Source organism: Triturus cristatus, chromosome 5_2, assembly GCF_964204655.1.
Source record: "Triturus cristatus chromosome 5_2, aTriCri1.1, whole genome shotgun sequence".
NCBI classification, from domain to species: Eukaryota; Metazoa; Chordata; class Amphibia; order Caudata; family Salamandridae; genus Triturus; species Triturus cristatus.
In genome coordinates, this window is record NC_140588.1 from 1,085,773,869 (window position 1) to 1,085,798,395 (window position 24,527).

At 51.0% G+C, this 24,527-nt stretch overlaps 1 protein-coding gene across 7 annotated transcripts in view; it reads right to left on the bottom strand.

Moving 5' to 3' along the window:
• Positions 1–24,527, bottom strand: part of MED12 (mediator complex subunit 12) — a 956,599-nt gene that overhangs the window by 394,014 nt on the left and 538,058 nt on the right. For all 7 annotated transcript variants that reach the window (XM_085608424.1, XM_085608427.1, XM_085608421.1 and 4 more), the window contains one exon: positions 1,178–1,298. In XM_085608424.1, the coding sequence (XP_085464550.1) occupies positions 1,178–1,298 (121 nt within the window). The remainder of the gene's footprint in view (positions 1–1,177; positions 1,299–24,527) is intronic.

A 24,527-nucleotide genomic window follows, 5' to 3' on the forward strand; every position in this document is an offset into this window, starting at 1 on the left:
TGGGGAAACAAGGTGCAATGCTAGGTAGTACCAAGGAGCTCATACTAAAAACACAGCAGCAAAAGCAACACAGAAAAACATTAAGACCAGAGGAGGTAATGATGAACGCACAATGTAGAAAGACAACACTGGGGGCCTCTGGAAGCTTTAGAACGAAGGTCATCCAGAGCTGGATACCGACAGAGTAATGATGTAAACACCAGAGAGACAGGGCTGAGGCATCAGGATGGGCAATGCTGAGAAAACCTAGGAGGCAGGGCTGAAAGAACCAGGGGTGGCGCCTCTGCAATGGCAGGGGAGCGTAGCCCCACTGCCTGGCTCAGAGCCAGCAGTTGAAAAATAAACCTATTATTTTTCAGCATCTGGCTCACCCAGCGTGTGTAGGGATGGGCGGGGCTGGTCCATGGGAGGGGAGAGTGGGAGTGCGCACTCTAAGTGCGCTAGTGTGTTTGGCCGGCTGTCCCAGGCTGGCCAAACACACATGCACACTTAGGTTTCTGAAACAGCACTGACTCGCTGTGCCTGAGAACGTCTTTTCAGCCTGCTCGGGCCAATCCCTGCACTGCTCTCATAGCATGAGAGCAGCACGGGGATTGTACAGGGAGTCTGTGAACCTGTCCCAGAGTCTGCTGGGACCAGGAAAAAGAATGCAATGAGGCATAATGCGAGAGGCGGCCGCCAGCTTCAGGTAAGTCTTTTGTTTTTTACATTTATTATTAAACTCCTCTTCCCCCTCCCCTCCGCTCCTGTGCGCCCCCTCCACCCGCCCCACCACTTTTTGTATGTGGTGGCTGCCACTGGAAAGAACAGACAGGATAATGCTTAGGACCTATAGTTATTTGTCTGGAGGAAGAGAGACCGCAATGCTGACCTGTGGAGACTGATCTGAAAGAGCAAGCAGGGTAATGCTGAACTGTGCAGACCTGTCTGAGGGGTTAGACTGGGCAATGCTGACCTGTGGAGAGATGTCTGAAGGAACAGGCAGGAAAATGTTGGCAAGCTCGAGGTAGCGTGGCTGGGAGGTAACAGATGAAGCTTTGATTAAAGCTAGGGCGAAAGCTGACAGACAAGAGGAACTAAAGAGACAGATCTAGAGGGACAAGGTTGCCAAGAGGAATAGCTATGGGGATCTGGAGGCTGGGTTGTTGGCCATGCAAGGACATTATGGCACACTGACCTGCATTGAGAAGAGATGGAATGGCAGCACAGCGTATCAGATCTTCCAGCAACAAGCACTGTCGTGCAATGAGGATAGCCACAAACGTGGCTAGAGAATCATGGAAGGACAGGTCGCTCACCTAAAAGGAAATGAGAGGTTAGAAAGGAAATTTATAACACAGGTATAGTCCCAGAGATGAGAATTAAGCTTCTCATACAGTGTGTAGGAAAGCAGGTAATTATTTGGGGTGGACAAGTGTGCACTTCAAAGAATAAGCACTCCGCCTGCTAAATGTTAAATTAAATTAAATAAACCTATGCTTGGATTCGGGCAATGTGACACAAAGTAGTCCGCAAAGGCAACATGTAAAGTATTTAAACAGTGCATACACAGTAGAAAGTTACACAACCTGGGCTCGATTTGAGGTGACAGTGATGGTGCCCTGGACAGATGCATCAAATGGATTGGCCCAGATGCAAGTCTGGAAGTCAAAAAGTTCATAACATTCCAAAGTTCTAGTTAAAAAAGGGACACTAATTTTCGTGAGGAAAAAAAAAGTGGTCTCCTGCAAGACAAATCTGAAATTTTAGACACCGCAGAGAAACTGCTGGTCGTACACATGCAGCAGATTGGTCCCATGAGGTTCTAGGGCTTTTGAGTTTTTTCCTTGACAAAACAAAGGAACGGTCAATTTTTTTGAGATGCTTGAGCCTTTCATTGGGACAAATCTGAAATTCACTCCGATGCTGTAGAACTACCGTCGGGTACTTTTTGCAGTAGGTCCCCCTTGGCTCTGGAGCAAAAGTTTTCAAAAAAGTTTCTAAACTGGAGTCCAAGCAACCACAGAAGTTTACTTCTAAGCCCCCAGGACCTCAGGGTAGGCACCTAGAGACTCTCAGGGTGCCAGGTCAAAGCCACCAGCAAAGTCCAAGTTCAAGTTGCCACAGGTCAGCTTGTAATTGTAGAGAAAAGGCTTCTTGCAGCTTTTCGTGTCCATTTGCACACAAAGGTCAGCTAACTGACCCTTGGAATCCACTTCTTTGGGGCACAAGGGGAAGCAGATCCATCCTTCTAAGCTCCTCGCAGGTCAGAGACAGAGCAGGTTCAGCTGTCTCGCGTTCTTCCGCAACTTCAGAAAGTGCAGTGTTGAAGGCAGGGTGAGGGTCCAGCTTTGAGGTTTGGCACAGGTAATGAGCAGTCCCTTCTCTGTGGTCACTCAAAATCGATTCTAGGAGTAGCCTTCTTCCTACTGGGTTTGGTACCAGCCTGACTATGGAGACAAAAGCTGGGGCTTTTCAAGTGTCATCTAACATTTGCTTGTGATAAAGCAAGCACCTCAGAATAAGTTCCTGGGGCACAACAACTGTTTTTCCTGCTAGGAGAAGAAAATATCTTCCCACTCCAAGGCCACTGTCTGCTCCCCGAGCAGTTTTCACACCTAATCCCGGCCAAGGACAGACCGGGCTGATGCCGGAGAGCTAATGTAAATTATGTTCCAGCAGCTTTAGGAAGGGCAAAGTTAACTTTCTAAAAGTTACATTTCCCATCTATTTAATAAAAATCCAACACTTATTATATTGGATTTTTATTCATTTAAAAAAATAAGTTTTTGAATCGAGTCTGTAGTAGTACAGGTCAAACGTTATAGATTAGATTCAAGTGTATAATCTATCCTTTGTCTTATCCTATGTGGCAACTAGTCTGACCAGCGACAATGTTGTTTTGGGCCTAGTCACTGGGAAAATTTAGGATTTTTGTGAAGTCATACATATTCCACTCTTAAAATTATGCACACAGGATGCGTTTAGGGCTTAAAGAACAAGTTACTTACCTTCGGTAACTATATATCTGTAAGAAACATTAGTTAGTTAGATTCCTCACCTTAGAATATCCCCAGGCGTCAGGCAGGATCCGGAAAGTTTTTCGTCAGCAATACCCATGCGCGTCGCTAGGTGTCGTCTGCGGCGGGATGACGTCGGAGTACTTAGACGCCGCCCTCGCGCGCTGACGTCAGTTCTTGTACATAGCTTTCCGCGCCAGAAACGCAGAGCCATGCAAGAGACCGACACTGGTGCCAAAAAATTCTAGGGCCCTGAAAGGGGTGACCTCAACCCTAGATATCAGTTCGCAGAACGGGGAGGATCGGTGAGGAATCTAACTAACTAATGTTTCTTACAGATACATCGTTACTGAAGGTAAGTAACTTGTTCATCTGAAAGAAACACGTTAGTTAGATTCCTCACCTTAGAATAGATACCCCAGCAATACCAACCTCGGAAGTGGGTCTGCGAACCAAGATCACACCAGAAAGTCCTGGAGAACAGAACGGCCAAAGAAGCCGTCTCTCCGGACTTGGCTGTCCAGGCAATAATGTTTAGCAAAGGTGTGCAGCGATGCCCACGTAGCCGCCTGACAGATGTCCTGCAAGGGGACTCCCCGGCTCAGGGCAGTGGTAGCCACTGTGGCCCGAGTAGAATGGGCCCGCAGCCCTACAGGAGGTTCCTTTTTAGCTAAGAAATAACATGCCTTGATACACAAAACAACCCACAGAGAGATGGTTTGTTTGTGTACCGCTCGTCCCTTCTTAGCGCCCACGTAACCTACAAAGAGTTGGTCGTCCACCCAGAACTGCTTGGTGCGATCCAAATAGAAGGACAGCGCCCGTTTTGGGTCCAGCCGGTGGAGCCTCTCTTCCTCTTTCGAGGGATACGGAGGCGGAAAGAAGGTGGGCAACGTTACAGACTGCCCGATGTGAAAGGCAGTTACCACTTTAGGAAGGAAAGATGAACGAGTCCCGAGAACAATTTTGTACGGATGAACGGAAAGGAGGCTTAGAAGAAAGAGCCTGGAGCTCACTCACCCTTCTAGCAGAGGTGATGGCCACCAGGAAAGCGGTCTTAAGCGTCAAAAGAAGAGGACAAGTATGAAGTGGCTCAAAGGGTGCGCACATCAGAAACGTCAAGACTAGATTCAAATCCCACTGAGGCATTACGAAAGGGACAGGAGGAAACATGTGAGTAATGCCCATGAAGAAGCAGGAAAAAACAGGGGATTTGAAAAGAGAAGGCTGATCAGGAAGCCGTAAGAAAGCAGAGATAGCTGAAAGATAACCTTTGAGAGAGCCCATAGCAGAGCCCTGCTGGGCCAAGGGGAGATGAAAGAGGAGAACCTCAGAAAGAGGGGCAGAAAGGGGATCCACAGCCTTTGCTGTGCACCATGCCACAAATTTGTTCCACCTGCAGGCGTATACCGATTTCGTGGAGGGACGCCTGGCTGCCAGAATAACATCACAGACCTCAGGAGGTCAGTCAAATGGCATCAACTGCCGCCGCTGAATCTCCACGCATGGAGGTGGAGACTGGACAGGTTCGGGTGGAGGACCGTCTCCTGCTGCTGCGACAGAAGGTCCTCCTGAAGAGGCAGTCGTATCGGGGGATCGATCGACAGACTGAGTAGCTCGGGATACCAGTACCTTCTTGCCCAATCCGGAGCCACCAAGATGACTTGGGCCCGGTCGTGCCTGATCTTCTTCAGCACTCTGGGCAGAAGTGGTATAGGCGGAAAGGCGTACAACAGACCACAACTCTACTCGCGACGGAAGGCGTCCCCGAGCGAGTGCCGCCTTGGAAACTCCAACGCGCAGAACTGCTGACATTGCGCGTTCTCTTCGGTGGTGAATAGATCTAACCAAGGCTCTCCCCACTGCCGAAAGAGGCCTTGCACCACGTCCGAGTTGAAACGCCATTCGTGATCCATCATGCACCGGCGGCTGAGTTCGTCTGCTCTGGCGTTCAGAGAGCCCACCAGATGTTGAACCACCAGGGTGATGCCCTGATGTTCCAGCCATGTCCAGAGGCGCAGAGCCTCCTGACAAAGGGTCCACAACCCCACTCCGCTCTGTTTGTTGCAATACCACATGGCGGTGGTGTTGTCCGTGAACACCTGCACGACATTTCCCCGGACAGAGGGAAGGAATGCCTTCAGTGCAAGTCGGATCACTCTCAGCTCCAAAAGGTTGATATGGAGCCGAGACTCCGCCGGAGACCAGAGTCCTCTGATCTCCGCCTCTCCCATGTGGCCCCCCCATCCCAGGAGGGACGCATCCGTCAATACTACGTGCTCCAGTTGGGGTAGGGATCTGCCACTGACCCAATCGCGGTCCGTGAGCCACCACTGCAACTGCCTTGCAGTGCCCTCCAGGATCAAGACACGGTCGGACAGGTTGCCCCGATGCTTGGCCCACTGAAACTTCAGGTCCCACTGCAGCGCCCGCATCCGCCACCTGGCGTGAAGTACCAGCAGGATGCAGGAGGCCATCAGACCCAGAAGCCGCAGCACCAACCTGACCGAAACCCGGGATAGAGGCCGAAAGATGGGAATCAGGGCCTGAATATCCCAGACCCGCTGTTCCGGAGGAAAAGCCTGGAACTGCTCCGAGTCCAGAACCGCTCCGATGAAGAGGAGCTTCTGGGAGGGACTCAGATGCGACTTCGGCACATTGATGGAGAACCCCAGCGAATGCAGGAGGTCGGCCGTAGTCTGGAGGTGGGAGACAGCCTGGGGCGAGCCCGCCTTCAACAACCAGTCGTCAAGATAGAGGAAGACCGGAATCCCCAATCTGCGCAGATGAGCTGCGACCACCGCCATCACTTTCGTGAACACCCGAGGGGCACTGGTGAGGCCGAAGGGGAGCACGGTAAATCGAAAATGCTCCTGGCCCACCGTGAACCGCAGGTAACGCCGGTGGGCCGGAAGGACGGGGATGTGAAAATAAGCGTCCTGTAAGTCCAACGCTACCATCCAGTCTCCAGGGTCTAGGGCAGCCAGAACCTGAGCTAAGGTGAGCATCTTGAAACTCTCCTTCCGGAGGAAGGCGTTGACGACCCTGAGGTCCAAGATAGGGCGTAGGCCCCCTTGGCCCTTCTTGGGAACCAGAAAGTAGTGGGAATAACAACCACGACCTACTTCTGGACCAGGAACGAGCTCGACCGTAACTTCTCCCGCAGAAGATTCAAGTGATCCCCCAACATGCGGTGGCATGGCAGGAGGGGTCGTCTCGAAGGGGAGGGAGGAGCCCCTTCGGACGATTTGCAGCACTCACCTGTCTGACGTGAGGGAACGCCAGTGGAGCAGGTGATGGCGAACTCCCCTTCCTTGGCCACAAAAGGGGCGAAAAGCGAAAGTTAGCGGGCGCGGGCCGAGAGGCCCAAGGACTTGGCCGTAGCCCGGGAGTCCTTGAAGCGCACCAGCGCACTATCCGCCTTGTTGCCAAAGAGGCGACAGCCATCAAAGGGCATATCCATGAGGGTGCTCTGGACATCCCCTGAGAAAGACATGGACCGCAGCCAGGCGAGTCCGTAGTGTCTAGTCCACATCTGATAGCGTACCGCGCTGCATCCCGCCCGTCGGCAAGAGCCTGGGCGAGCCGTGTTCGGGCCTCCTCCAGACACTGGGGCAGAACGTCCTCCACCGTATCCCACATGGAGTGAGTGTAACGGTCCAAGAGACCAGCGGTGTTAAGAGACCGCAGACCCAAACTAAGGGAGGAGAACAGCTTCTTACCGAACTGTTCAAGTCTCTTGGATTCCCGATCCGGGGGAGCGGACGGGAAGGAGGACGGGGAAGTAGAGGCCTGGATAACCAGGCTCTCGGGCGTGGGGTGTTGGGACAGAAAACTGGGGTCACCCGGTGCAGACCGGTGGCGCCGGGCCACGTTCCGATCCACAGGAGGTAAAGTGGAGGGCTTGGACCAGGTGCCCTTCAGAACATCCACTAGTGCTTCATTAAACTGCACCAGAGATTCCGAGGAGCTTGCTGACGGTTGGAGCACTTCAGTGAGGAGGTTATTCCTCACAGCCACAGCAGGCAACTCCAGCCCAAGGGCTTCGGCCGCCTTGTGCAGCAACACGGAAAATGCAGAGATGAAACCAGTGTCAGGGGAGGTGTCAAGACCACTGGCATCCCCCAGCTCATCTGCCCAGTCCTTTGATAACTGGCCCTGCTGGGCCAGAGGGTCCTCAGTCCCTCCCAGTAGTCACCGTCATCCGATTCCTGGTAGACAGGTGGAATGATCGGAGCCGGGCGAAAGATGAGTGACACCCATCGGGGTCAGACGCGGCGCCGCTCCGACGCCAGGTCCGGACTGAACCGGGGAACAGCGTCGTCCGAAGGTGGCACCGGAGGTGGTACCGGAGGCGACGCCGGCGGAGGGGTCGTGAGGTCGACCGGCGTCGTCTGGGATCCAGGCCTGGATCCCACGGGGACCTGCGGCGTCGGGACCGGAGTCGACGACTGCGCCGGGGCCGGAGACGCCGGCCCGCTAGGCCCCCCCAGTTGAGCCCGCAGGCGGGCGTCGACGGCGGAGCCAGGCCTCTCATGGCCGAGAGGAAGGCACTGATCTCCGCCGGAGTCGCGTCGTCCCAGGGACCGGCGGATATGGGGACGGACGCGACTCCTGCGGCTCCGATGGAGCCGCGTGGGTGGTACCACCCGAACCCTCCGCCGAGTCGCTCGACCGGCGAGGGAAGCCCGAAGAGCGATGTCGCCTCTTGCACTTCTTACCATGCTTCGACTTACCCGAAGACTTGGAACCGGATGAGTGGTGGTGATGACTGCGGCTCTGCGACCGGTCCATCGACCTCCTCCTCGACCGGGACCGAGAACGGCGCGGAGCCGACTGCCGGAACTCCAGGAGCTTGAGGGACCTCTCCCACCTAGCTTTTGAAGTCAGGGCCCGGCAGTCGAGGCACGACTCGGAATCGTGGTCGGCCCCCAGGCAGTAAAGGCACCGGCGATGGTGGTCCGTAACCGACATCAGTCGGTGACAGGAGTCACAGGGTTTAAAACCAGGTATCCTACCGGCACCAGAGTCGAGTCGACACAAGAGACCAAAAGAGTCCAAATGTTTAGTCAAAAAATGACTAAAGGGGTAAGCTCTTCTCTGATCGGCGCAGTCTGGCGCAGAAAAAAAGAAGAACGACGTTATCCCGGCGCACGACGCCAAACGCGGAGCCGCAGACGACGCCTAGTGACGCGCAGGGGTATTGCTGACGAAAAACTTTCCGGATCCAGCCTGACGCCTGGGGCTATTCTAAGGTGAGGAATCTAACTAACGTGTTTCTTTCAGATATCTGGTTTTACTACCTGTCAAAAGGGTGCTTATGACAGATCTGTGCAGCAGGTTTCAAGCTAGTTTCGTGAGACTACTGTAGGAAGCTGGCTTTTTATGTAGTGTACCAATGTAGGGGTGCACCATGCTAAAAGTCCAGAGGGCCCTTATTGGCTTACAGGGGGTAAGTGCTCTATTTGTGGTACTGTGGTCGAGCAGATTAGGCTTAACAGGGAGGAGTGTTGAGCATTTGTTGTACACACAGAGTCAATAAATAAGACACACTCAAAAAGAAATCCGAATTCAACTTAGAAAAATACAGATTTTTATATATTTTTAGACATTAATGTCACTGAAATCAGTTAAGTACTTTCAGAGAAACGATTTTTACAGTTAAACACTAAAATGCTCAAATAACAGTTTTGGAGGCATAAGAATAGAGCGCTGAAATGCTACGTATGGCAGAAACATACACTGCATATATATACTTGCAAGCGTTTGAGGGTCCCTTTTGGGACTTAAAGTGCTTAGGGTCCAAGAAACCACCAGCAGTTTGGTTTTACCTGTCCTGTGAGTGCAGAGGTCCTGGTCACATCGGTAGCCTCAAGCGCTACTTGTTAACGTCAATGGCAAGGTACCTGTGAAAGAAAGGCTGCAAGTGGGGACTTGGCGACAAGTCCAGCGGAACCCAAAGGTGGGGCTTGCCCCTTGAGGGTGTCTGGGGAAAGGGGACACCATTGGTTTACGTGAACTCGGACAGTGGGGCTCGGGTGCAGAGGTATTTTGTCCAGCAGGTTGCTTGTGTTGGAAGCGCTCACTTAACTTGGATTTGCTGGAGAGGAAAATAAAATAAAAAAGCAGGGCCACTCTCGGTCCAGGCCTCGTTGATCCTGAAGTCCCTTGTCGGGTGGTCGGATTTGGCGTCAGTGGTATCCAGGCTGGACACTCAACAAGCCTTGGGTGCAGCACATGCTCTGGTACCTAGGGTATTTGTGCTGTGAGGCTCCTGGAGGGTCTAGCATCTCACAACTCACTGGAGAGATGGGGCTGATCTCCTGGAGCCACAGTGAACCTCTCCCGGTGGTCAGTTAAACAGTGTTCCAGATGTGTGGTCGGTGGCTGCAGATGCAAGGGAGTGGCTCCTACACTTCCTGGGGGAGGCTGCTTGGTAGTTGAAAGCGCTAGACAATCCTCCAAGGGGAGAGGTTTGGCACCGCGGCCAGGGCGACTGACGCTGGACATCACGGTTCGATCCCCAGCTCCGGCGGCAGGGGTCTGCCCAGCACCATGCGACTCTGGGCAATAGCTCGCTTAATCTTCCCAACGGCCCCCAGCGCCGAGATACCCCTTCGGCAGTGATTCGTGCACTATACAAGTGCTGGATTTATTTGGGGAGGGGTTTCAGCTTCTGGTCGAGTCAGTGTCAGTGATTGTTGCGGTGCTAGCAGCCAGGCAGGGTTTGGCGCCAATTTCAGTGACGAATCCTGTCCTCAGGTCTCTGGATATTCTTTCTCCTTCTGTTCCCAGGTAGATGAATCTGAAGTCCTGGTTTCAGCGGGCCCCTTAAATACTGAATTTAGGGGTGTTTAGTGGAGTGTAGAGTAATAGTCAATGGCTACTTAGTCCTTTGGTGACAACACCCCTATTATGAGTAGGAATAATCCAAACCCAGAGTTCCTAGTTTCACCAAATTCAAAACGCTGAAACCCTTTCTTGGCTGTCCACGGCAGGTGGCCTACCTTGGGGTGTGCCGAGCCTGAAAATGCAACACGCCTACTGACTATCTAATTTCCCGTCTGCTCTGGTGCCAAATCGGTACCAGGCCAGGGGGTGGTGTTCCCCAGGTCTGGGGTGAAGCCGTTGTTAAATAACAAAGGCAGCTTTGAAGCCTCAGACCTTGACATGCTAATTCACTAGCCATCCTGCTGGAGGTTTGCAGCTCTTCTTAGGTTGTCAGGAACTGCAGTTCAGGACGTGACAGGTGCCCCTTATCTGCAATGCCTACACCCTCTATATTGCACACCTCCTGTGACTTCCGAGTGTGAAAGTGCTCACCCCATGAGGTCAGAACACTGTCTGGTGGTAGCAGGCTGGTTTATGCCAGTTGGTGACCACACTAAAGGGCGGTAGGGTTTCAGAGGACCCCTCTAAGGGGTTTAGTAAGGAATATGCTACTTACCAGTATGCATCTGTTCTTGGCATGTAGAGCTGCAGAGTTGTACACTTAGCATAGATCGCCATCTGGTGTTGGGCCCGGATGTTTGCAGTTTGTTTTTGTTCTTTGGACAGTCTTTGGAAGTCACGAGTTTGGTGACTCCTCCTTCGGTCCGTACTGCGCATTGGCTTCGGCTCCATCCTCAGATTGTTTTTCGCCAACAGGGAAATGATGGAGCGTAGTAATAACAGTGAGAAACCCATGTGTGTTGTATCTAAATAAGATGTACTGGAACGGATACAGGTAGCCGGGGAGGCGGGTGGGCGTGTACAACTCTGCAGCTCTACATGCCAAGAACAGATGCATACTGGTAAGTAGCATATTCCGTTCGAGGCATATGAGCTGCAGATTGTACACTTAGCATAGATTATATAGCAGTACCCAACCTTAGCGGCGACCACCGGTATCCGTTGCAGTGGTTTGAAAAAGTGTCTTTAGTACAGCCTGGCCCACACTAGCTTGCTGCTTGGAATGCACATCTACACAGTAATGTTTTATGAAGGTGTGCGGTGTTGACCATGTGGCTGCTTTGCAGATGTCATCTAGGGGTATGTTCCCTAGAAAAGCCATAGAAGCCCCTAACTTTCTAGTAGAGTGGGCTTTAGGTGGAACAGATAATGTTCTTTTTGCCTTTTGATAGCAAATTTGTATGCACTTTACAATCCACCTAGCTATCCCTGATTTAGAAATGGGGTTGCCTTTACGTGGTGGAGAGAAGGAAACGAACAATTGTTTAGTCTTCCTGAAAGGTTGCGTTCTCTGTATGTAGTACAGCAAAGCCCTTTTCACATAGAGTGTGTGTAAGGCCCTTTCTGCAACAGTTTGAGGTTGCGAGAAGAAGACAGGTAATTCCACCGATTGATTGAGATGGAAGGGGGAAATGACTTTGGGCAGAAACTTCGGATTTGTGCGAAGTATGACCTTGCTGTGATGTATTTGTAGGAAGGGTTCCTGTATAGTGGACGCTTGTATTTCACCAACCCTTCTAAGGGAAGTGATAGCTACAAGAAAAGCTGTTTTCCAGGTGAGAAACTGTAGCTCACATTTATGCATTGGTTCGAAGGGCGGACCCATTAGCCGTGTAAGAACTAAATTTAGATTCCATACAGGGGAAGGTGGTGCCCTGGGAGGAATTACTCGTTTAAGGCCTTCCATAAAGGCTTTAATAGCGGGCACTCTGAACAGTGATAAATGCAGTCTGTTTTGTAGATAAGCGGCGATCGCTGCTAGGTGTAGGTGTATGGATGAATATGCCAGGTTACACCTGTGAAGATGGAGCAGATAGCATATGATGTGCTGTATGGATGCACCTAAAGGGTTTATTGTATTGTTACGGCAGTAAATTACAAATCTTTTCCACTTTGCGGCATAGCATGCTCTAGTGGTAGGACGTCTGTCTTCCATGATGATGTTCATGCAATCAGGGGGGAAGGTTAAGGTATCCAAATTCTAAGATTTCAGGAGCCAGATCGCAAGGTTGAGCTGAGCTGGGTCCGGGTGCCTGATTTCTCCATGGTTCTGGGTTAGGGGGCATGGGGATAGCTGCAGTTTTTGATGTGGTACCACTGATAGTTGTAGTAGTGTGGTGTACCACGGCTGCCTGGCCCACGTCGGAGCTACTAGAATGAGTGTGAGGGAGTGTTGTTGTAGCTTCCTTACCACTAATGGAATTAGTGGGAGAGGTGGAAAGGCGTATGCAAATCTGCCTGACCAGTTCATCCATATCGCATTGCCCTTGGACAATGGGTGTGGGTATCTGGCGGCGAAGCTTGGGCATTTTTTGTTTTCGTGGGTGGCGAAGAGGTCTATCTGAGGATGCCCCCACTGTTGGAAGAATGGGTGAAGAACTTGTGGATGCAGTTCCCATTCGTGTAGTTGTTGCATTTGTCTGCTGAGCAGATCTGCCATGGTGTTTTGTACGCCTGGAACGTGCTGCGCCAGGAGAAAGATGTTTTGGGGAATTGCCCATCTCCATATGCTCTGTGCTAAGCGGGAGAGCTGGGGAGAGTGTGTCCCCCCCTGTTTTTGGATATAATACATTGCAGTCATGTTGTCTGTGCGAATGAGGACTGCTTTGCCTGAAATCTGTTTTTGGAAAGATTTTAGGGCTAGAAAGATCGCCAAGAGCTCCAGATGGTTGATGTGGAGCGATTTTTGCTGTGGCGTCCATAGACCTTGCATTGTGAGGTGTAGGAGGTGCGCTCCCCAGCCGGAGAGCGATGCGTCCGCTGTTAGACTCACCTGAGGAACCGGGTCCAGGAACGGCCGTCCTTTGGAAAGGTTTGTGGTGTTCCACCACTGCAGAGAGCGATATGTGCGGCCGTCCACCAACACCAGATCCGTCAGCTGACCCTGGGCCTGGTTCCACTGTTGTGCTAGGCACTCTTGAAGTGGACGCATGTGGAGTCTTGCATGGGGCACTATGAAAATACAAGACGCCATCATTCCTATGAGCTTCATAAACACTCTTGCTGGAAGAGAGTGTTGAGGAAGGAATGTTTTGCGTAAGGCTTGAATGCTTGTGATTCTGGCTGAGTTTGGATAGGCAATACCCTTGGAGGTGTCTATAGTGGCCCCGAGATATTGCTTTGTGTGAGATGGTATGAGGTGGGACTTTTGGTAGTTCACCGTGAAGCCTAGCTGGTGGAGCAGTTGAATGGTGCTGTTTGTATGTTGCACACATTGGTCGTAAGACGCGGCTTTTATGAGCCAGTCGTCTAAGTAAGGGAAGACGTGAATATGTTGACGTCTGAGGTGTGCTGCTACTACCGCTAGGCATTTGGTAAACACCCGTGGTGCGGTGGTGACCCCGAAGGGGAGAACCGTGAATTGGTAATGCTGCCCGTCCACCACGAACCTGAGGTACTTCCTGTGAGAGGGGTGTATTGGAATGTGAAAGTATGCGTCTTTCAGATCCAAGGTAGTGAGAAAGTCTCCCTGACAGAGGAGCGGGAGGACTTGTTGTAGGGTGACCATGTGGAAATGGTCTGAATGTATGTAGGCATTTAGAGGCCGGAGGTCCAGAATGGGCCTGAGGGTCCCGTCTTTCTTTGGTATTAAGAAATATAGGGAGTAGACCCCTAGATTTTGTTGATTGACGGGGACCTGCTCTATAGCGTGTTTTTGGAGGAGGGAGAGTACCTCCTGTTTGAGCAGTGTGGAATGTTCTTGAGACATTGGACGGTGCCTTGGTGGGATATTGGGTGGGGTAGATGTTAGCTCGAGACAGTACCCTGACCGAATGATTTGGGTCACCCATTTGTCCGATGTTATGGACTCCCATGCGTGGATAAAGTTTTGTAGCCTGCCCCCGACCGGAGTGGGATGGTCTGGGGGGAGCGGAGGGAAGTCATTGTGCGGGTGGGGTGGCAGAACGGGTGGTGTTAGTTTTGCCCCTGCCCTTATTGTTGTTGCCTCTGTAACCACCCCTTTGATTGCCCTTTGAAAAGGTATTTTGAGGAGGGGACTTGTAGGAGGTAGAGGCGCTATCGGTGGAGAAGCCTCTGCCTGTGCCACGAAAGGATGAGCGTCGAAAGGAACGTTTAGAGGCTTGTGTTTGGAGTGCCCCCATAGACTTTGCTGTGTCTGTCCTTTTTCATCTTTTCCAACGCTTCGTCCACCTTTGGCCCAAAGAGAGTTTGTTGGTCAAAAGGGTGATTGAGTATGGACGCCTGGACTTCAGGCTTGAACCCTGAGATCCTGAGCCAGACATGGCGACAAAGCAGGACACTGGTATTTATGGCTCTAGAAGCAGTGTCGGCTGCATCGAGGGCACACTTAATGGAGGTGTTTGTAATTAGTTTACCCTCCTGTATCAGGTCATGAGCCTTGCGCTTGTGTTTTTCTGGAAGGTGCTGCATAAGAGCCTCAAGTTCGTCGTAGTGTGCTCTGTCATAGCGCGCAAGTAGTGCTTGTGTATTTGCAATGCGCCACATGTTTGCAGCTTGGGAGGCGGTGCGTTTGCCAGACGCGTCTAAAAGTTTCGATTCCTTGTCTGGCGGTGGGGCTTCTCCTGAGGACTGGGAGTTAGCCCGCTTCCTAGCTGTGGAGACAACTAGGGAATCTAAGGGAGCAGGGCCCTTAATGTATGCAGGGTCTGTGGGTGCCGCCTTGTACTTTTTCTCTATTCTAGGGTTCAGTACCCTGGCCCTGACAGGGTCTTTGAACACCTCTGCAGCATGCTTGGTGACACCCTTAAGCATGGGCAAAATAGACGTGGATTTGTCCTGAATGTCAAATGTGTCCAGTAGGAAGTCGTCTTCCACTGGTTCGCTGTGCATGTCCACCCCATGGTAGTGTGCTGCTCTCTGCACTAAGTGATGGAACCCTAAGGAGTCCTCTGGGGGAGACGGCCTGGATGGATATAGGTCGTCCTGAGGCATATCAGGTATGTCAGGGTTGTGGTAGTCTTCCCATGGGTCTGGGGTCCCCGGTGGAGTGGGGTCCATTGGGGCGTCCGCCGGGTCATAATCTGGGTCCCCGTCATCCGGATCTGGGGACGGGGTCGGGGAGTAATGAGGTAAAGGTGGCGGAGACCTGGGAGGGGGAGGGGGTGGAGGAGGTGGAAGAGGCAGAGGAGGAGGTAGTGGGGAGGGCACTCTGAGGGGAGAAGTAGCAGAGTCCTTCCGTTTGGGTGGTGGAGGAGGAGCCGGAGTGTCAAGGCGTCTTTTCTTGACAACTAAAGTCAATAGCCCAGTCTTTGGATCTTTAGATAGAGTCTTTTGCAAAGGGTCTGGTGTAAACATAGCCGGTGGCGCCGAATCGTCCGCTGGCGCCGATGATTTCGGAGCCGAGGGCTTCGATGGTTTCTGTGCGCCATGCTTTTTTGGGGCCTCCGGTTTTTTCGGCGTCGAAGGAGTTTTCGGCGCCGGAGCGTCGGTGCCGACAGATTTTTGTTTGTGTTTGGTCGGCACCGAGAGCCCAGGCTTCGGCACCGGTGGCTTCGGAGTCGAGCTGGGTATTATTTTCTTCGGTGCCGGATGCTGTTTTTCGGCACCAGGCGTCGGCTGGCTCGAGCCCGAGCTGCCGTGAGACTTTTGAGGCTTCGACACCGGGCCCGAAGGTGGGGTGATAGAAGCTTTGTGCTTGGTTTTACCCAGGCCTGCAGGCGAGGGTGTAACCTGAGTCTCTTTGGTTTTGGGCGCGGGGGTGGGAGGGGGTACAGTACTCACAACCCGCTGCGCCGGTGTGATGTCCTCCACGTCGGAGTCGTCGGCCTCGGAAGCGCTGACGTCGTCCTCCTGCTCGGTGTGTAGTTGCCCCGAAGCTTCGGCGCCGTCTCCGAAGATGTCCGGTGGAGCTGCGGACGATGAGTGCGCCATGGTGCGTCGAGCTCTTCGATCCCGGATGGTCTACTTTGATCGAAAAGACTTACAGGCGGGGCAGTCTCTAGCCTCGTGTTCTGGAGAGAGGCAAAGGTTACACACCTGATGGAGGTCGGTGTGGGGAAATTTAGACCCACATTTTGGGCACTTTTTGAACTGAGTCCTTTCCATCGGCCGGGACCGGAGTCGAGGAGGGCCCGAAGGCCGGTGCCGATGTACGGGATGGAGAAAAGTGCCGCTTTGAGAGATGAAGATGATGAGAAACTCGAAGAAACGAGGATTTTCCGTCGAGGCTGGAACCGTAGAAGTTCGAAGCCGGAGCATGAAGTATCACATCCGAGCCCGATGGCGGAAAAAAACAATCTGAGGATGGAGCCGAAGCCCATGCGCAGTACGGACCGAAGGAGGAGTCACCAAACTCGTGACTTCCAAAGACTGTCCAAAGAACAAAAACAAACTGCAAACATCCGGGCCCAACACCAGATGGCGATCTATGCTAAGTGTACAATCTGCAGCTCATATGCCTCGAACATAGGTGTATGCCGAAGGGATGTGGAGAGGAGGGGGATGTATGGGTAGAAAGAGAGTTCGTGTCGAGTGAATGCTTAGGTATGACACGTAAATATAGGGGAAGTGAGCTGTTAGAGATAGAGGGTTGATGTCAGGTTGAGTAAATTGTTGTAAGCTGAAGGGTTGTAGGGCCGAGTGGGATGGAAGTGGAGTGAGTCGTTGGTAATTAACTCATGAAGAGTGCCTGCGGAGTATGGGGCAGAGGGGAGTTGTTAACTTTGGAATATGGAAAGGGGAGATGATTGCTGTGAAGGAAGAGAGTGAGCAATTTGCAAAGTATATGCAGTGGTTGAGCAGAGAGAAGGGTTTGACAGGTGAACGGCGAGTTATCATCTAAACTGCTTTTGAAGGGGCTAACTAGAGGAATCATGAGTGGGTTGTAAACTAATATGGCATCTGGAGAAACTGAATAATGTACTATGATGAATGATAAAAATAAGTTGTACAATATTGGGCAAGTTGGCAATGGTTAAATGTTTTATTGTTATTTACAGTGACCCCCGACAAAGGGTGCTTGTAGCCCGAAATGCATTGGGTTCTTTTAATAAACACTGACGAACTTTGCATCGGTCATGTTCTAGTAAGAGGTCCGGAGGGGCACAACTCGAACATATGAAGCTTTGAAAATAGCATACCACTACGCGTGTGGGTGAAAGCAGAGTCGGATAACAAAATGTGAGATTAAAAATGATGGAATACTTGGAAGATAAAGAGCAAATTGGAGGAAAACTTAAACAGACCGCCATGTGGAGTAATTGAGCTGTGCGATTGGGTCTGGGGCGAGGACGTCCCACTATGAGCAGTTGTTTACACAGCGATGTGTGCCATGTCGACTTAAGTTTTGTCTGCACCGCAATGGCAGAATGCAGGGCCTTGGTGACGGGAACCTAGGGTGGCACAATTCGTGCTACCCTTGGGGTCCCTCTTCAGTGTCAATGCCCTTGGTACCAGGAGTACCATTTACTAGGGACTTACAAGGGGTACTAAAGTGCTGCCAATTGGAAACAAAAGGTACAGTTTAGGGATGGAGCTCTGGTAAAGGGTTGGCGTGGACCCTGTGCACTTCCAGTCGAAATGACATGTCCACTGCTTAAACTAATTCAATATCTTTGTATACTAATTCACCACAAATCCTTTTTGGGTTCAGGAGTAGCATCCTAGTCGCCGAAAAAGCAATTTGACCTCTCGTCAGGGGTAGTAAGCGCTATATAAATGCAATTATAATTTTCCAGGCAAAACGTTGGGGCTAACCATGTCCAAAAGAAGCACTTTCCTACAAGGGGTGAATTACATATAGTATATGCAGTGTACCTGGGCATGGCACACAGTGAGTGCCATGCTGTGTTCTTAGGACTGATTTCAGATGCAGTCCCCTTAGATCCCACCCACTTCGACCTCTGATTACATGCCGAAGTCCATTCAGGGGAGTGAGGGGTGTCAGCGAGTGGGACTTCGGGGTGCATTCAGATGCAGACTGTTGGAGGGAGGACCACCGGGGAGTCGGGGAGACTATTCCGGGGCACCTTCCTACTGCAAAGGTATAGCCGAGCGCCGCTGAGAAGCCCCCTTCGGGGAGGTCCTTCTCCTAGGATCATACTAGGCCCAGTAACACCACCACACATGACTCAATATCAGTTGCTTGACTTGGTTCTTTATCAGAAGTAGTACGTTCAATATTTACAGTGGGATCGAGGGATCCAGTAAGAGTCTCAATGTCTGTTAGAGGGATAGGGTAGCGGGACAGTCTTAGTACCAACCAGGTACGGGAGGGCTCTGCGCCAGACCTTGAGTGCTGGTCTCAGAGCGGCTCGGACGTGGGGAGCCACGACGGCGTCTGCAGGGCTCGGGTGGTAGTTCCGCTTGGGTCGAGCCGCGACACAGTCAGCAGGGCTCTGGTGGTAGGTCCGCTTCGGTCGAGCCGCGACGAGGTCAGCTGGGCTCTGGTGGTAAGGTTCAACAAGGTCGGGCCGCGACAGCGTCAGCAGGGCCCCAAAGGTTCGTGAAGGTCTTTAAGCACGGTGGAGCCGCGACGTCGTCAGCAGGGCTCAAGTGGTGGTTCAGGGTGAGTCTTCTTCCATAGGGTCAGCCGCGATCCGATCAGCAGGGCTCTTGACTCCAGGATACAACTACTGCCCTGTTGTCAGGTCGCCCCAGATATAGGACGGGAGCCCTTTGATGTCCGGACCCTTGCGCCCGGAGGGGGCGGAGAGGCCGGGTAGGGAGCGGCCAGACGCCCAGCAGGAGAGGCGCCAGGCCCCAGAGAGCTGTGGGACGATCACACCTAGGTGTGGAGAGACGGTTGGGGGTCCCATCGATACTGCCCTCCGCCGGGAGTGGGAAGGGCTCACGTGGTATCCCCCGGGCCAGGGGTGGGCGTCTCGATGTCGGGCCTCGCTGGGACCGAGGCCGGGTAGAGCAGGGTCATACAGGTGGTCACGTGGAGTGACGTGCGATCCAAAATGGAGGAGTCCCGATGTGCATGGGACCTCGTGCGGCTTAGCGCGGGGAAACAGGACCACGCCACGAGGCCGGCTCCCACACACACATCGCAATGACAAAATCTGAAAGGAAAAATCTGGATGGTGCATTTTGGTGGCTTTTCAATCCAGACGAAATGCCCACCGACACAAGACTTACTTACTTATTATAGGGAGTAGTGTGGGAACACTTGGTGGTAGGTAGGGATGCTGTGGATCAGTACAGACACTGGAACATTCCCTCAAAGATGTGAGAAAAACCTACGATTATAGCACAAGTTTGACTATTTGCAGGGCTGTGTGGGTTGAAAAACTAAGTGGAATTCATGCAAGTCACACCACCATGGAGTTTCACAGCCAATACGTGTACAAACTTTGAGTTCTGGACATGCCGAAGTGCCCAATCATATCAAAAATATCTGTTGACAGCTCAAACTCTGGGTTACTGCGTAGAACAAGGGACTTCTGAGTCAGCAGGCTATAATAAATATAGCCAAACTAGGATGTTTTAAAATGCACGATTCGCCTCCGTCACAGAAACTGAAGCACAGAATCCCACATTCTGCGAAGTATTCTAGCCTGAGTATTAAATTGCAGCATTTAATGGTGATGGCAGAGCTCGAATGCAATTGTGACTCTTGCTTTGAAGATGGACGTGACCCATCCATTCAAAATCAGACTCACCTTCACAAAATGTAAGTCTAGCTGCACCTCAGGCACGAGTTACCAAGTAGTGTCATTTGGTCATTATTAAGTAACCCGCTTCAACTAGGTGTTCACATGGAAAGTTACGTTTCCGTCACATCACCCAAAGATGATGTTACACCCCACAGTTAAGAGCGTGCTTGTAGAGGGTTTGGTCTACGCTGTTAGGCTCTTCACCTAGCAGTGGCGCTGAGAGGACTAATTTCAGTGAAAAGAATAGAGGGGGGGATAGGAACGAGCCCATGGTTTCACTCGTGATACATTTAGACTGCTCTTACCTGCCAGAGTCGGTTTCCGCCCAACTTCACGCTGGTAGCTCTCGAAGCCTGGGACCGGCTCCAACTTGCACACGTTCACCTCATTGTATAAACAGTCCACCAAGTAGCAGGTCTTCTTTCCGCTGACGTCCTGGATCATAGCCAGGTTGCATCTCCTGTCTGAACAGCAGTGCGTTGTGCAATGCTCGGCGGTGTCCACTGAGAAAGTGCCCACATCACCGGCCATCAGCGGCAGGTTGTCATACTCTACGCCCTGTCCAGGCTTGGACATGAGGGTAAAGGGGCAGGAGGCATCTGGGGAGGCAGTGCTGTTGGGGGACTGCCCCCGCACTGGCAGCACCAACGGCACCAGCAGGAGGAAGGGTAGTCACTGTGCTCCATACTCGATTCGAGTCTAGGAACAGAAGACTAATGGGATTCTCTTCATTACAAGCGCGTGTGAGGCAGCACTCGCGGGTTCTAAGCGTCTCGAGGTGGGTCGGTTAGAGAGGTTTGGCAGATTTCTCAAGAGACTAGAAACTCAGCTCAAACTTTTCTGCGTAGCGGACGGCTCCCAAAGTAAGCAGTTCAACAGCTTTCAAACGTCACTGTGTTTATTTTCTGGCTTCACGCATTATCAAAAATGCAAAGACAAAAGAATGCAGTGTGCAATGGAAAACGTGTTCTCCCCGACAGACAAAGGAAGGAAAATCGCAACGCTGCTCCTCTGCTCGCCTGGCAGGCTGACAACACTCAACAATACGTAATCCTTTTGGCTGGCGCTCTGAATGTAGTATGAGACAATGCTCGAGATATGGGTGGTTTGAGTACATTTCGCCGTCCACTGTTTGTCCACCGTCCATCTCATTCTATTAGATGGAATGTACATTCTGTAAGATGTTCTCTGACGGCAATGCTTTCTATTTACCTTTAACTCATATGGCCGCATACTGTTGGTCCTCTATCTCACATAACTACATACATCACGCATTTGGTAATATCTCCTCCAATCAGCTAGATCCTTTTTGAACAATAATCTTTATTGATCATCCTTATCAAAACTCTTTGGTTGGCCCACTAGTATTGGAGTGATTACTCCCGTCTAATCCAATCCCCCCGTCATTCTTTGGAATTACAGCATTTTTACACTCTAACCACCACTGCGGGTTAATCGTTTCCTCCACTCCGTGTTGATCCTCAAAGTTTTATTCAAGGTCTCGACCTCGGAGGGATAGTATTCCCATGATGGCCGACACCTCTGCCGCTCTAGTCTTTCAATCAGCCTGGGCAGCACTTCCGTATTTCAACTTCAAGCTTGCGCCGTCATTCTACGGGAGCCAGAGCCACGGTAGGAGCACGGCAAAACGCACGCCCACCACTCGTGAGTTCATACTCTGAGATTCTTTCGGTAATATGTCATTGATGGTGATTGCAGGGATATTAATATTTCTTTTTTGTTAGGGCGAGCATAATTTGGATTATCAGGCTAACCCGTATAGCAACGATTCGATCCCAGGGGGTGAGTTTACCCCTCTTGGATTTCCTTATACACGTAGCCGTTGTCACTTCTGCACTTTGAGGTTTGCATTCCCCACAACGGCAACTAGGGCTTCCTGCGACCCTAGGACTGGGGGCGGCAGCCTTCACTCACAGTATGCTTGCAACCTTCACCATTAAGCACCTCTCCCGCGCCCCGTAGCGTCCTTATTGTTACATTCTACAATTCTATCCCCTGAATTTGCTAACAAGTTCCTTGCAGCAGAGGGCACTAAATGGTTTTGTAGTTTATGTTACCGCTCACAGTGAACCTTCACCAGAGATGCACACTCGACGCATAGCCTTGTTTGCATGCATTACACCTTTGGATTGGTTCTCACCTTTGCCACCAAGTATGCCTCAATGATGTGCCCTTACTGTGTTCCGTGTATTGTGTTCTGTGTTTTTCTTTTAGGTCTCATCTGTGGGTCCACTAACCCCTTGGGACCCCATGGACCCCTCTGGTGACGTACAATTGTTACCTTCACCTTTTTACTGTAGTAGAGATTATTTTGAGCACCCTCTCATCACGGTCCTGAAGAATTGCCACCTTTGTTGACCTTTTGATACATCCCTGTGGATCATTATTATCCTGACAGGGTCCACTTATTTTAATTAGGCTGGTATACGACCAGAATAAAATTGTTCCTTGTTGGTAATACCAAACCTATTTTAATTCACCACACCCTTGCTCACTACACTTGTTGCACTTACCCCCACGCACCCATACGGCTGTCTCTTAAAAGATCTCCGAAAAAGAGCCCCTACACGGGAGCCCGTCGGGCATTGCCGCGCCGGCCCGACGAGGAGCACAGCCACATGATGAAGCATGACACCTTGCTAGGTGTATGAGGGCACTCTATAAGAGACCTGTCTCTCCCCGTCCCCCTTCCCTGAGGAACTGCACACCTTCGGTTTGATTATATGTTTGGAGCATTGTGCAGGACCTAGAACAAAAGCTCTTGGTTCCTCCCCCCTTTTTGTAGGCTGACAACACTGCCAGGGGCTGGAAAAACGTGAAGTAACGGAATAATAAATTAAATCTATGAAAATTAAGGGGGGTGAAGGGGTACATCTGAGTTTACAAACATAATGCTACTGCACGTAACATTACGTTACTAGATGATGCACGTCTCCGCATACGTCATGTAGGTTGAATTACAAATGATAGCCTACACATAAGCTGCGTACCATTCTGACTTTAGGAAGATAGGAAATCAGTCACAAATGACCACAATCGCACACCAGACAGCAATAACAATAAAAGCACTTACATGCAAGCTATACTTGGGGTCTGGTGCGCTTCCTTTTGTGCTTCGCATCGTCTTGAGGTCAGACTGCCTTTACTCTAGGCGCAGACTGTTCAACGCAAGAGTAAGAGAAACTTAACCAAGGAGGAGGCAGGCATTGTAGTCATCTTAATAGTTCACCACTATGGTGGACTGTATTGTCTTCAAACACGTTCGGTGACACGGCGGAGGTCAGGTTGCAACTGTGAATGCATTGGAGTTGGAGATATGAACCACAGAGAAATTAAAAACATGGGGGGAGGTAGGAGACTTCAGGGTGGAGGTGAAGAGGACTGAGAAACAGACGAGAGCGGACAGACGCGAGACACTTTACAGTGGTCGCGAACGTGAAAACGTCGTAACCGGATACTGGAATGCAGCTAATTCGAAGGAAATTTTTTAAAGAGCATGCGAGTGGTGCGCCTACACTTTACTGCAGTCGCAAAAGTACAAGCGACGTAACCAGATACTGGAATGCACCTAATTCGAAGGAAATTTTTAAAAAAGCATGCGAGTGGTGCACTGCAATCATGCGTTTGCTGGCCCGTGAGTGGTACGTGCAAAGTTTGCTCTTTTTCAAAGCACATACTCCTGCTTGTGGTTCGCCCCTGCTCGTTCCCGCAAGGTGGATGCCGCCACAAACACGAGTATGTGCTTCGAAAAAGAGCAGAAAGACGGCTAAAGGTCCTCCTATGCAGCGCATGCACGCTGCGTAAGCGAGACCTAAAAACAAAGTCGACAAATTGTTGCAAAAATTCTGTCAAAAGCTGACAAAGGGATAGCTCTTCTCTTGGATAAGTGCTAGCTGCCGCAGAAAGAAAAGAACTGACGTCAGAGCGCTGAGGTGGCGTACATATAGGTGATGCGGATATCACTTGCGGCGCGAAGATGCCATGCTGAGCCGACCGACGTGCAGGAGTACTGCTCACAAAAAATCTCCCAGATCCAATCTGAGTACTGGGAAAATTCAAAGGTAAGGAATCTGCGGTTAGAAGTCTCAATCAGATATTGAATTTACATGGCTGTTACAGGCTGTCATGTAGGCTCCACACACAGTCATGCAAAATGACCTGAAGAGTTAAGGAGCTCAGTAAATGATGAGGTTTTACTGATAGGTCATGCTGTAGAGCACTGGCTTTGCTGGCCACCATCCAGTACAGTCACGTAAAGAACATGTATGAGGAATCACATAGTAATGATAGTTATATTGTTCACAAATTCCCCAGAGTGTTGCACAAGAATCAGTTTTCTTAAACCTTCATCTCTTAATGAGATGCTATTATGAGAGGGAATGCCACTGGTTCTGCTACTTCAGACATGTATGGCGCCTTTCCTTTAGTTGCTTTTTATGACACTTTGTGATTCACAATTTTTAATACCCTCTTTGAGCCTGTGGGTTTGGAGCTACTGGAATGGGGCAAAGCCAGTGCGTTGCTTAGTTCTCACCATCACTGAACGGGGCACTATTGTACCTTTCTCTGTAAAGTGGTACAGATTAGCCCTGGTGTGTCCATTTCTTTTGCGACTTGAAACGTCGGAGCATCAACATCTTTCTTAATTCCAGGTTTTTTTAATGACTCTAGTCCTGGCCAGAGTTGAGTTGGAGAGTTTTCCAGCTGCACAAAGAAAAAGGTTCCACCTTTGGTACCAGTCAGGTTTATAAATTAAATTTCTGAGACTGTCTCGAGCTTTACTTGTAGGAAAGCGGGATCCTTCCTGTTTATGGCCTTCTAAGTAGCGCACAGGGTCTTTAAGCTAGATCTTCTACATAATAAAGAGCCAGTGAGGGTCTTTTACGGCAGGGGCGATACGATGCAGGAGCAGTCTAGCGGCTCTGTTCTGACTCCTTTGAAGGAATCTCATAATGGAGACCCGATGGTGCAGTAC